This window comes from Cibotium barometz, chromosome 19 (assembly GCF_041138505.1).
Source record: "Cibotium barometz isolate CiBa-2024 chromosome 19, ASM4113850v1, whole genome shotgun sequence".
NCBI classification, from domain to species: domain Eukaryota; kingdom Viridiplantae; phylum Streptophyta; class Polypodiopsida; order Cyatheales; family Cibotiaceae; genus Cibotium; species Cibotium barometz.
The window spans coordinates 43030313-43043061 of NC_141064.1; the positions used below are offsets into that span (position 1 = coordinate 43030313).

General features: G+C 39.9%; 1 protein-coding gene across 5 annotated transcripts; it reads left to right on the forward strand.

The window, feature by feature from the left end:
- The first annotated feature begins 3844 nt into the window (after nucleotides 1–3844).
- Nucleotides 3845–5920, forward strand: LOC147628632 (monooxygenase 2-like). Of its 5 annotated transcripts, none has more exons than XR_015268203.1 (6): nucleotides 3845–4275; nucleotides 4562–4708; nucleotides 4802–4864; nucleotides 4965–5032; nucleotides 5346–5480; nucleotides 5628–5920. XR_015268203.1 is itself a non-coding variant. In XM_086814213.1 (5 exons), exons 1-5 carry the CDS (start codon nucleotides 4118–4120, stop codon nucleotides 5405–5407), a joined length of 498 nt encoding a protein of 165 aa, XP_086670339.1. In that variant the 5' UTR covers nucleotides 3845–4117; the 3' UTR covers nucleotides 5408–5920. The 5 variants fall into 5 exon arrangements, 2 of the variants coding, with proteins under 2 accessions (XP_086670339.1, XP_086670340.1); XR_015268202.1 differs by having other exon boundaries at nucleotides 5346–5475; XR_015268204.1 differs by having other exon boundaries at nucleotides 5346–5475; nucleotides 5632–5920.
- The last annotated feature ends 6829 nt before the right edge of the window (nucleotides 5921–12749 follow it).

The window sequence follows — 12749 nt, forward strand, 5'->3', positions numbered from 1 at the left end:
GACCATGTGAAATGTAAATTTTTTAAGGGTACGCATGTAGATAGTGTTTGCATCATGAAGAGATTTAGAGCATTCCAAAATGAGCTACTTACATTGTATGCTTCCCTAGAGGAGAGGGAGAGGGAGAGCAAGAACATGGTGGAACAAAATAGGGACCTTGATAGCTCGAAAATTAGGACGGGTTCGGTGGAATTTGAGGGAGCATGGGAGGACAAGAAGAGCCAGGTGTCCTTGGATATTTCTAGCTTCGCATCAGATGGGTCCAATGGGTGGGTGGATGGTCTAGATGATGGTTTAGATGTGATTCTTGCTATAGTTCTTTATTTGGATGTTCGACTGGAGTCAAATGATTTGTGTTGATTCCTCTTCCCTATCTCTCTCTATGGTATTGCAGGATGTTGATGATAATGTTTCTCATATGGATACCTCTATTGTTGATGATGATCTAGAGGAGCTAGATCATCATCTAGAGGAGCTAGCTTTGGTTGGCAATGATACAGATGTGAGGGCTCTCTTTGAGTCTATTTTTCAGGTTCCTGATACTCATGTGGAGATTCCATTGCTTGGGCCTACTATGCATACTTATGATGATATTCTACAGGCACATCGGATGGTCATATGGATAAGCTACAGTCAGATAAACAGATGTTAGTTCCAGTTGACAATCCCCACGCCATGATCACTAGTGTGGCAGAGTCAAACTTCTCGACTTGTGATTCAGATACGCTTGATTCTGCCTATGATGCAACTAGAGGCTATATCGACATATTTACATGCCGATATCTTTATGATGGTGTCCAGATGCCGAATACATGGTCTTCTCCTTGCTCTTATAGTGTGGATATTCTGATTCATACGTGGCTTTATATTTTCATTTTATATGATCATGTGTGGATGGCATTGTATTTGATGGGTTCCCAACCCTGGCATGTTGCCATAAAATGGTTGCATTGTACTTACACTATGATATATGTTATGTGCACGACACTGGCATGGCCCTATGCTTGTGGGTTCAAGTCGTCGGATTGGAAATCCGACCCACTAGGCGTGCCAAGTGTTAGCCCATGTATGCACTCCATGTGCACACACCCTTAGTAGGAGGGTAGTAGCATCCACTCACATTAGCCCTAAGATAGAGTGGGATTACTTCATTAGGGGTAATTGCCCATTCAAGAAAAGGGGGTTACAAGTATGAGGAGTGGTTGGAGGTTACATAGGAGAGTAGGGAACACACATGGAGGTTACATAGGAGAGTGGGGAACACCTACATGCTTCGGGGGGTTACACTAGACAGTGGGCTTGTGGGGTAGCCCAAGAGTCAGATATATAAAGCACCCCACCTCATTGTATCTTGTATGATATGAAGAGGGAGATGATAATATGATCCCATGCTTATGCCCCAATTATGTGTATTCATTAATTCTTATTATGCCTTAATTAATTAAGTTCATTGAGTATTTTGTTCATGAGCATGTAATTTCTTTTTCTTCGTTTTCTTTAAATTAATACATTGTTAGGGCAATGGCCCTAGCAGGCATCATCTAAGTTTATTAAAAGAAATTAAGGATTATTATATTTAAAAATTAGATATTATTTTTAGAAAACAATTAAGGTGCAAAGGTAGGTTAGAATTCTAGAGAGACAATCCTAGAGAGAGAGAGAGAGTGAGTGAGAGAGAGTATTTATTAGTATACATTAAATGTGCATGGATAAATTTAAAGATAAGAATAGCTGAACACCCTAGAGAGAGAGAGAGTATTTATTAGCATACATTAAATGTGCATGGATAACTTTAAAGATAAGGATAGCTGAACACCCTAGATTTAATTTTAGAAAGATAAATTGTGGGGAGTAAGTACAATATATCTTTAGAAAGAGGAAATCCAATTTAATCCCTAAATCAAGGATATAGGAAGCACCTTATTTACCCAATCAAGTGCAAAGCCATATCCCAAAGTTTTGGAAGAGAAATTGTTAAAGAAAAACCTTATGTCCATTAGTGCTTATAAAAAAAACAACCCCTAAATCAAGGATATTAGAAGTACCTTATTTACCTAATCAAGTACAAAGCCATACCTAATCAAGTACAAATCCATATCCCAAAGTTTTGGAAGAGAAATTTTTAAATAAAAACCTTTTGTGCATTAGTATATAAACTAAATGATCCTTAGTAAATACACTAAAGTCTTAGAATAGGAATTGGAAGAATAAGACCAAAGCTAGGGAAGGTGGGCACCAGATCAAAAAGATAAAGTCCTTCAATCTATGGAGAAATTGACATCCCACCAATAAAAAGGAATACATTCGATCAAGAGAGGAAACTAAGGTTGGGATTGGTCGAGATATTTTAAGAACTCTTACAGAAAGAAGAAGAATCTATGTTGATAGTACACCCCCTAGCATTTTGGCATTAGCTTGGGTGTGAACACTCCCTAGCACTAGTAGAATTAGCTTAGACTAATGAGTTGTGGGATTTGGTTATTACAAGATGTCATATCAAGAAGTGGTTACAAGAGGGCTAGTAGGGACTTAGGATCTTGCAGAGGTTATGGGAGCCCAATAGTCACATTGTTGGATGGCTATATAAAGCCCCTTTTATATGCAAATTGGGCATGACTATGGTATGTACATGATTCTTGGACACACAATATGCTATGCGATATACATTGTTGGATGGCTATATAAAGCCCCTCTTATATGCAAATTGGGCATGACTATGGTATGTACATGGTTCTTGGACACACAATATGCGATATACATGATTTTTGGATACACAATATACATGATGGATATGGAATACACTATGATGTTTGCTTGTATGTTTATGTTATATCTTTTATCTTGTTCTTGATCCATGCTATGTGTGTAGGAGCATGTGTTTCTGTCACATTAGCAAGGCTATGCTAACACTTGGCCATCACGACGAGACGAGAAGCTTCAATCTTCTCCTTGGTCACAAGCTCTTGATTAGAAGTCAAATGCCTAATCCATATGCATTTCTTGCAAGAAGAGAGATTAGTAGCATGCATGATTCTTTCTTGATTCTAGATTAACCATGATGTTTGTTGCTTTCTCAAAACCCCATAAGAAAGGAGATTGGCATGATTATTGGTGATTTTTGAGATTATATTATAAATGATTTTGGGAGTTTTATTCTTAGTTATCTAAAAGTGATCTTCTTGTTCACGGAGAGAGCTTCCATTGCCATAACAGGACGGTTGTTGTTGTTGTTGTTGTTGTTTTTTGTTTTTTTTTTTGTTTTTTTGTTTTTTTGCTTTGTAGAGGTTTAGAACCTCACGCAGACACACTCTCTCTCTCTCTCTCTCTCTCTTTCTCTCTGCACGCAGTGCTGGTCCGCAGACTAGCTATGATCTTAAAGACTGACCATCAACTGTTTCTCTCTCTCAAATACAATCTATTCTTTCAATTATGTCCCCACATCTTACCGAATGAGTGTGCTTGTTTTGGTCAACAAAGACACTAATGGAAAGCGTCCCTAAACACAGAAACCTCCAGAGGGCCGGTTGCTCCACCTCTACAAGCTAACGGTGTCCATCATCTTCAAGAACATTTCTCCTATGTAGCAAGAGAGGGCTCGGCCGCAGAGATGGCGATAGCAGCATGCCTACCTTTGATTTTCTTTGAAAAAAGGGGAAGATTGGTGGGAGAGAATGGTGAAGCGGTTATCACATGCCACCAGTCCTTGCAGTCCGCCACCATAGCTAAAGAAAACCCTCGCCTTCTGCTGCTAACCCTGCAAACCCTAACTCCAATCCGAGCTCGACACACGACACAAAATAAAAGCGATACACTCTCCCTGACACAAACTTTATCCACAGCCTCGTAACAACTCCGATGGTGGCGACATTCTATGCCACCCTCTGCTTCTCCGGGTACCTTTAACCTCCTAACGGATTCCAAACAGACAATTTTCACGATGGTTCTGCCTTCCTCTCCCTCTTCGTTTTCTTCAATTTTTTCGCCTGCTACACTGCCCTCTGTGGAATATTGCTCCTCCATCGCGTGCCTTTACCCCAGCTAGAGGTGCTCCTTGGCCTCCGTTTAGCCTCTTCCACCATCGCCACCAGAGGGAGCTCCCTTGCCAGAAGAAAAAGCTATGTGGCAACCTCTACCAGTAGATAATGATCTCAACACAGAGAAGCCATTTAAGAAACTCAAGCTTGAGGAGGTCGCCATTGCTAGCTTTCCCCATCCACCGACTACCCCTGCCCGACACATTAACAAGAAAAAGCCGACTAGTGGTTTGGTGGCAAGGTAGGGCTTGATGTCACCTCAAATCTGGACAAAGACAACGCAGACGCAGAGTGGTCAGGCCAACGCGCGGTTCTCAAGTTACCAATTCATACATGTGATCTTTGCCATGGCCATCATTGTACCCACGACTGTAGATTAAGTTGTGTACTTATGGTCCTATTATGCATGGCTGTAGAAGCTTATGCTGCGATAGTGGCATCATGGCGCGTAAGCGTTACATTCCAAGGTGAAAGCCCTGCATTCGTGATCTATATGATCCAACTTGATATGTGAGGTGTTGCTGCAGGTTGGAAATCAAGTCCAGAGTGTTGGAGCAGGCCCCCTCACTGAGGGCAGCAGGGACGGCTCTTGCCGTGTGGACAAATGGTTGGCGTGCTCTTGAAGCCCTCGGGATTGCAGACAGTTTGAGAGAGAGATTTGTGCGGCTTTCTGGGTACATATACCCCCCACCCTATCTATGCTTATTTTGTCACGGACTTAGGCAACGAGCATGTGACCCTAAAGCTTGTTCTCTACCTTTGTCTAGGTTGGAGCTGGACACACCTGATGGCAAATGCCTATCAAGCTGGGAGGTTTGCAGTGAAAACAAGTCGGTTGGCATTTTCCGGGACTGGGCGCATGAACACCTTCTTCTTCAGACCTTTTGAGTCCAATTAGGCTCTGCAACTAAAATTTTGATGGTATGGTAGGGATGTTGAGCTTCATGGGGTGGACAGAAGTGTGCTGCTTGAAACCCTTGCAGACTCGCTGCCATGTGGTACTGTCTGTTTATGACTTTCGAGTGAGGAAGCTACACAATGTAGCTCATGAATGGCTCCTCTCTCTCTCGCTCTCTCACACACACACACACATACAGTTCTTTTAAAAGCCATTCTCCTGTGTGTGCGCGCATGCATGCATGCCGGGAGATAGACATGCGGAGTTGAGGAAGAAGCATGCCACTTTTCCAACATTATCTTTCTATTTAAATGCAAAAGAGGTGTCGCTTGTTTGGAAAAACCTAAAGAACCATTTCCTAAAAAATGTTGAACGTATGCAAGTCCTTGTTGGATGTGATGGCATTGGTTCAGTGGTGGCAAAGGAGTTGGGAATCCGCAATACGGGGACTACCCGTCTATCCCTAGGGACATAATTTCAAAAATACGTTGAAACAAACTCTAGGTCCGGATATTCGAATGAGTGGATTTCCCCTAGATTCAAGTACAGTATGTTGGTTCCTTTCATTCAATCATCCTTCAAGGTTGGGCATTTCAAAACTCTTGCACATCATCAAAGTACATTAGGGAGACATATACCTAATTTTCACTTCCTTCCACTAAGTTACCCCGTCTTTTTTTTCCTTGTTGACTTAGGTAGGAGAACAACAAATCCTAAAGTTATCAAGGAGGAGGATTTACAATTACTTCAAGGTTGGCCAAAGATGGTGGTAGATGTAGTAAAGAGGACCCCAACGGAGACATTAAACGAATCAACAATTTCTGATAGATGGTTATGGCCATGGATGGATTTTAAGCTGTATCGTAATGGGATGACAGAAGCAAGTGATGCAATGCACCCCATCACCCCAAACGTTGCTCAAGGGGGATATACAATATGTGACATATATAATTTTTGGATACACAATATACATGATAGATATGGAATACACTATGATGTTTTGCTTGTATGTTTATGTTGTATCTTTTATCTTGTTCTTGATCCATGCCTCCTACTCCATGCGCATGTATACATGTGTACTCCATGGCTATGTGTGTAGGAGCATGTGTTTCTCCCACGTTAGCAAGGCTATGTTAACATTGGCCATCACGACAAGACGTGAAGCTTTAATGTTGTCCTTACCCACAAGCTCTTGATTAGAAGCCAAATGCCTAATCCTTATGCATTTCTTATTACAAGAAGAGGGATTAGTAGCATGCATGATTCTTTCTTGATTCTAGATTAACCATGATGTTTGTTGGAGATTGGCATGATTATTGGTGATTTTTGAGATTATATTATAAATGATTGAGAGTTTTATTCTTAGTTATCTAAAAGCGATCTTCTTGTGCACGGAGAGAGCTTCCATCGCCATAACGGGATGGTTACTTTTTTTTTTTTTTTTTTTTGCTTTGTAGAGGTTTAGAACCTCACGCAGACTCCTCTCTCTCTCTCTCTCTCTGCGCACGCAGTGCCATCATATGCATCATATGTGGTCCGCAGGCTGGTTATGATCTTAAAGATTGACCATCATCTGTTTATCTCTCTCAAATACAATACATTCTTTCAATTATGTCCCCACATCTTACGGAGTGAGTGTGCTTGATGGTTTGGTGGAAAGGTAGGGCTTGATGTCACCTAAGACCTTAGATCTTGTCTGACAAGGACAAAGGCAACGGGTCAGGCCAACGCTCAAGTAACCAGTCGAATGAGACGTTCTCAAGCTGACTGCTGGAAGGAGTGCTGGATCAATTGCAAAAAAAAGATACATACGGAGTGTTTGTAGAACCTGTTGATCCAAAGGAAGTTCCTGGATTTTGATTCCATGCAAAAAAAGATAAGGGATGGAGCTTACAGTATGTTGGAAGTGTTTCAGAATGACATTTACCTGATTTGTAGCAATGCAATGAGCTCCAATGCTAAAGACACCATCTACTTCAGAGCAAGAGGTTGGATTTTGATGAGGCTTGTCTTAGATGGTAGAATGTGCTGATCATTACTCTTCGACATAGTTGTCCTCATTACAAGAGCATTGACTTTATGTCCATGGTGTAATAATTTCAATGCTAGCAGTAACTATTTCCCTCACCTTATTGAGGATGTAGATGTTTTACTTGATGTAGCCATGGCCAATGATGCACATGGGCTACTTGATGCTATCCCTCACATAGTTGAGGATGATGATGATGTGTTCTTTGATGTAGATGTAGCCATGGCTGATGATGCACATGGGCTACTCAATGATGACCCTCATGTCAATGAGAATAATACAGTTATTATGACTCCTTGGGCACCTTGGAATAATGCCTTTCCATGCACGAGAGATGCACATAAGCAAGAGGTTTTTTATAAAATGAACACTAAAGTTAAGATCAAGCAGCCTTGTCTGTGAATGACGGTAAAAACCTTGGTATTGCACCAAGCTCTACTTGTTAGGAGCACACTTGGTCTTGCACTAGTTTTGGGGCTTTGATCAAATTAAACACTAAAAATAGGAAGAAAGTGTGACTTAGGTCACAAACAAGGATAACCACACTAAAAATTGTTAATTCTATTTGTGTAAGCACTATCATTGGAGAATAAGTTCACGGGAATCTTGAACGCCTTACACAAATCTAAATCACATAAAAAAGAAGGCAATTAAAAATCTAAAGGATTTCATGAGCACATTAAAGCACACATATGGCATACGACATGTTGGCTTTGATGATCCACCTCATATAAGCTTACTGCATGGAGTACATGGAACACATCCTTCACATCCATGGGAAACTCGGGGTGGACAACTTGATGAACTTGAACGGTAAGTAATTGGCCAATTCTTGAAGTATTGTCGTGAAATATGGTGTCAATAGAAAAATGATATTAATATTGAGAGAATGAAGCATGAGAGGGTTGGAGGAGACACTTATCTGGGATACTACTGAGACGCCAGTAAGACCCAGTGAGAAGGCATGAGTCCGCCGAAGGAAGCCCAGCGAGGCCTCGACCGCGATATTAATATTGAAAGAATGAGGCATGAGAGGACCGGAGGGAGACGCTTAGCTGGGATACTATTGAGACGCATGTAAGACGCAATGAGAAGGAATGAGGTTTGGAGGAACCCCATGTGAGGTCCCGACCATGCCACCTATAAGTCTTAAAATGAGGCATGAGGGCCAAAGGAAGAGTCTTACACTGAGGATACTACTGAGACGACTGTAAGACCCAGTGAGAAGGCATGAGGTCGGAGGAAGCCGAGTTGAAGATTCCTACTGAGTCACCTATAAGTCTCGGATAAAGAGGCATGAAAGCCGGAGGAGAAAGCTCACTGAGGTACTTGTCGAGATGCCTGTACGACCCAGTTAGAAGGCAGGAGGTCTTGAGGAAAAGCTCACTGAGGTCCCTACCACGTTGCCTGTAAGGAAAAGAAACAAACAAAATATAAACCAAAATGGAAATGTTAAAAGCATAAGAAAACGATGTAATGATTTCTAGAACGCAATTACTTGTTGCATGTTATAATTTCAAGACCCAAGGGAGGACTCACTTTGTGGACTTCCAGAGATAAAGCTGACTTTCCAGACACATGGAGCAGAAGTAGGTGGCTACATTGACATAGATGCAGTAGCACACTTGAGTACCCATGGACGAGATTCTTCATCAACATATACTTGTAGACGCTTCATTAGATTGGTGGAAATCATCTTTCCACCATCTCCTTGGTCTACCATCAATTTTTGTGGTTCTACATGATATATTGTATAACTTAAAATGGCTTGCATTGTATCTGTTAGTAGCCACTTGTTCACAAATTTTCATGATGTACGTGGCATTGATAGGAGATAGTACACTCCCAACTAAACAAAGGGGAAGAGAGGTGGCTACATTGACATAGATGCGGTAGCACACTTGAGTGCCCATGGCCAAGATTCTTCATCAGCATATACTTGTAGACGCTTCATCAGATTGGTGGAAATCATCTTCCCACCATCTCCTTGATCTACCATTAATTTTTGTGGTTCTGCATGATATATTGTATAACTTAAACCTGTTGGTAGCCACTTATTCACAAATTTTCATGATGTACTTGGCATTGATAGGAGATAGTACACTCTTAACTAAACAAAGGGGAAGAGAGGTGTTGATGGGTGTGTATACCTTCTAGTATTCTTGCATTAGCTTGGGTGTGAACACCTCCTAACATTAGCTTGGGTGTGAACACCCCCTAGCATTAGTAGTGTGATTTGGTTATTACAAGATGTCATATCAAGAAGTGGTTACAAGAGGGCTAGTGTGGGGAGTTAGGATCTTGTGGAGGTTATGAAAGCTCATTAGTCACATGGGAAGCCCAATAGTCACATATTAAACAATCCTAAAATGGGATTGATCATGGTGATAGACATAAGTTAAGCAATATAATTAAGGTGGATTAAACCCCACTAAAAACTCCATGAGAGAGAGAGAGAGAGAGAGAGAGAGAGAGAGAGAGAGAGAGAGAGAGAGAGAGAGAGAGAGAGAATGCACACTCAACACTCAATTCTATTGCACTATAGCATTCACAATGAACCATACAATGATATAGGCTTTCTAGCCTTATCCCACTTTACACATCATCATCCATGTGGCACTCCCTTTTCCACTCTTTTGGTTAGTACTCACACACCATACAATATTACATGTGGCATTCTTATCTTACCACAATATCTTGCATCTCTAGGGTGCTTTTCCACATACACACAACACCAAGATTACATCTCTCAACATCACATAGGTAGCCCAATAATCACATGGATATCCCAAGAGTCATATGGTTGGATGGCTATATAAAGCCCCTCTTATATGCAAATTGGACATGACTATGGTATGTACATGATTCTTGGACAAAATATGTGATATACATGGAAGACCTCTTTTTACACAACAAAGGACTCTACTAGAAGTTAAATAGAATGACTTATGAGTCATAATCTCTTAAAGAACTTGGAAGTGACCTCCCCAAGGAAAGGAATTCCTTGACAAGACCTCACCAAGCTATATGCGACTGGAGGAATTCAACTTGTTTGGAGTTTCAAATAGAGGGCTATGATGTCTCATACGCTTGCAAAGTTTTACACTATTTCGGATATAAATATGTTCCTTGAATCTATTTATTTAAATTAGATTATGGATATTTTACTCATGTGATACATATGTGTTTGTTTGTGGAAGCCTGTGATGGTATCACACATGTTTATGGATTTTCATGTGGGTGTCATGCGCTACGTGCATCACACAAAGACGGTTGTCCAAGACCTTGACCCCTCTTAGCCAAACATGGGTGTGCTCTGGGAATGATTGGTGTGATGGACAAGGAAGTTGCTCTAGAGTGAAACAAGCATGGTAGTGCCTAGTGGGTCTAAGTATGCGTGCTAGTAGTAGACATATGTGACTCTTGAGTGACGATGGTACCTAGAGTGTTTGTGCTTCTAGCATAGGTGATGTGCTTACTGATAGAAGCAACTCCTAGTATTATTTGACACTTGTATTGAGGTGGATGTGAGATATATAGGCCTCATCTAGTCATCTCACATGTTCTAGGAGTGTTCAAAATCATTGGTGCATGTTGTCATGGTCTAAGCATCATGATCGTATTTATGATGATGATGTGATACTTGTGCTTTGTGATATAGACATATGGAATATGCATGATATAAAAAGAAATGTATGTTTTCTTTTATGAAAGGATTGTTTTCAAAGAAGATATGAAAAGAGATGTGTGTTTTCTTTTATGAAAGGATTGTTTTCAAAGAAGTGCATGTGTGAACTTATTTTAGGTGGTGTGTGTGAGTGAAGAGTGGCAATTTCAATGATAAAGGATTGTTTTCAAAGAAGATATGAAAAGAAATGTATGCTTTCTTTTATGAAAGGATTTTTTCAAAGAAGTACGTGTGAACTTATTTTACGTGGTGTGAGAGCGAAGAGTGGCAATTTCAATTATGGGTGCGTGAGTTCACACCATCTCCATAGGTCTAGTAGAGGGCAAAAGGCTAGACCCATGGAATTGACTAGGGCTAAGTTGAGCCTATGGATCTGGTTTAAGTAAAAAAGGATTAAACACTAAAAAATGGGTGGCATGGTGGACTCCAGTCATCAGTACTTTTCAAAACTAAAAAACTTATATTTATAGAATCTGAAAATTTGGGATAGGTAGTTTAGACCAGCAATTATGAACAACAATAGAGAAGTTACCTTCATAATCCAGGAGTCATGGTGAGTCTCGAGGAGTTGTTGAATGTGACTTGCTTTTGTGATAATTATGAAGGAAAAACACCTAGAGGAATCATTTACCTTTTCTTGCATAAGGATTATTCTACTCAGACTAGAGGAGCTGACAGAATAGCCAAGTGTTAGGATATTGTGATATGAAGCCTCAAGTGAGTCACAGTACCCTTGGTGTGATTTTTCTACCATATTATTATATAGATAGAGGGGTAGGGGTCTAACACATTTATTGATGCATCACTTTATCAAGGTTACCTCATCTATCTATGCAATACGAGGCTAAATATTTAGTTTAGGGTCTCCCAACAAATGAGTAGGTTATGCATAGTCTTGGAAGTAAGGCTACCAAAAGCGAGTATTTTGATACTTACTATTCTATGCTAAGGGGAGTGATATTCAAATGTATGCGACTCTGATTGGGCTGGCGAGTGTCCACTAGTTGCGTTTATTTCATCTTGGTGAATCATGTATATCATGGCTCAATATCATGGCCACTTCGAGCTGTAAAGCTAAGTACAAGGTAGCTTTTAGTGGATGTGGAGTGGATATAGCTTAGATGCCTTTTTGGTCGACCACCTCCATCTTCACTAATAGCCAAGGTTCATGCTTGCACAAAGCACATTGAGGTGCATTATCATTATGTCAGGGAGAGGCTCATTATAAGAGAGATTAGCAAGGCTTATGTCTCTTCACATGATAACATCACGACTATTTTCACGAAGGCTCTCTCACAAGAGAAGTTAGAAGCTTTTTGCAAAGCTTTAGACTTATCTGAATTTGGGGATTGATCAGCCACATGTTCACATCATCACCACAAGGGGGTTTGTAGCCATTCCTCCACATATGCTCATTCTAGATCACACACCATTTTTTGATTTCAATAGACATTAAACAGAAAATACTTTTAGTAATCACACAAGCTTTCAAATGACACTAATTCATATTAATGTTATTAAACATTAAAGCAACAAAGTTATAAGATAATTTTTTATACCTATAATCACAATATACAAAGTTTTATAAAAATATACAAACATACCATAAGTCTTTATATTAGTTGGATGCACTATTACATAATATCATTTGTTTCTCAAAATATAAAGTCGCCTATAGTGTAAAGAACAAGAAGTATATAAAGATAGATTCAAAATGCATTTTACATTGATTCAATTGGTGCAATATCATTTCTTTCTTAAAACAAATAGTCACCTGTAGTGTAAACAATAATAAGTTGATAAATATAATGAAATTCTAAAAATACCTGCTTCAAGTAAATTGATAATTGTAAAGAAAGGTTCAACACATGCTAACTAGCCATATTTTGTAATTGTACACGATATCAACAAGTCATAACATATCTTCTACTATCCTATCTTCATATTTTGTAAGTGTACACGATAATTGTAAAGAAAGGTTCAACACATGCTAACTAGCCATATTTTGTAATTGTACACGATATCAACAAGTCATAACATATCTTCTACTATCCTATCTTCATATTTTGTAAGTGTACACGATATCAACAAGTCACAACG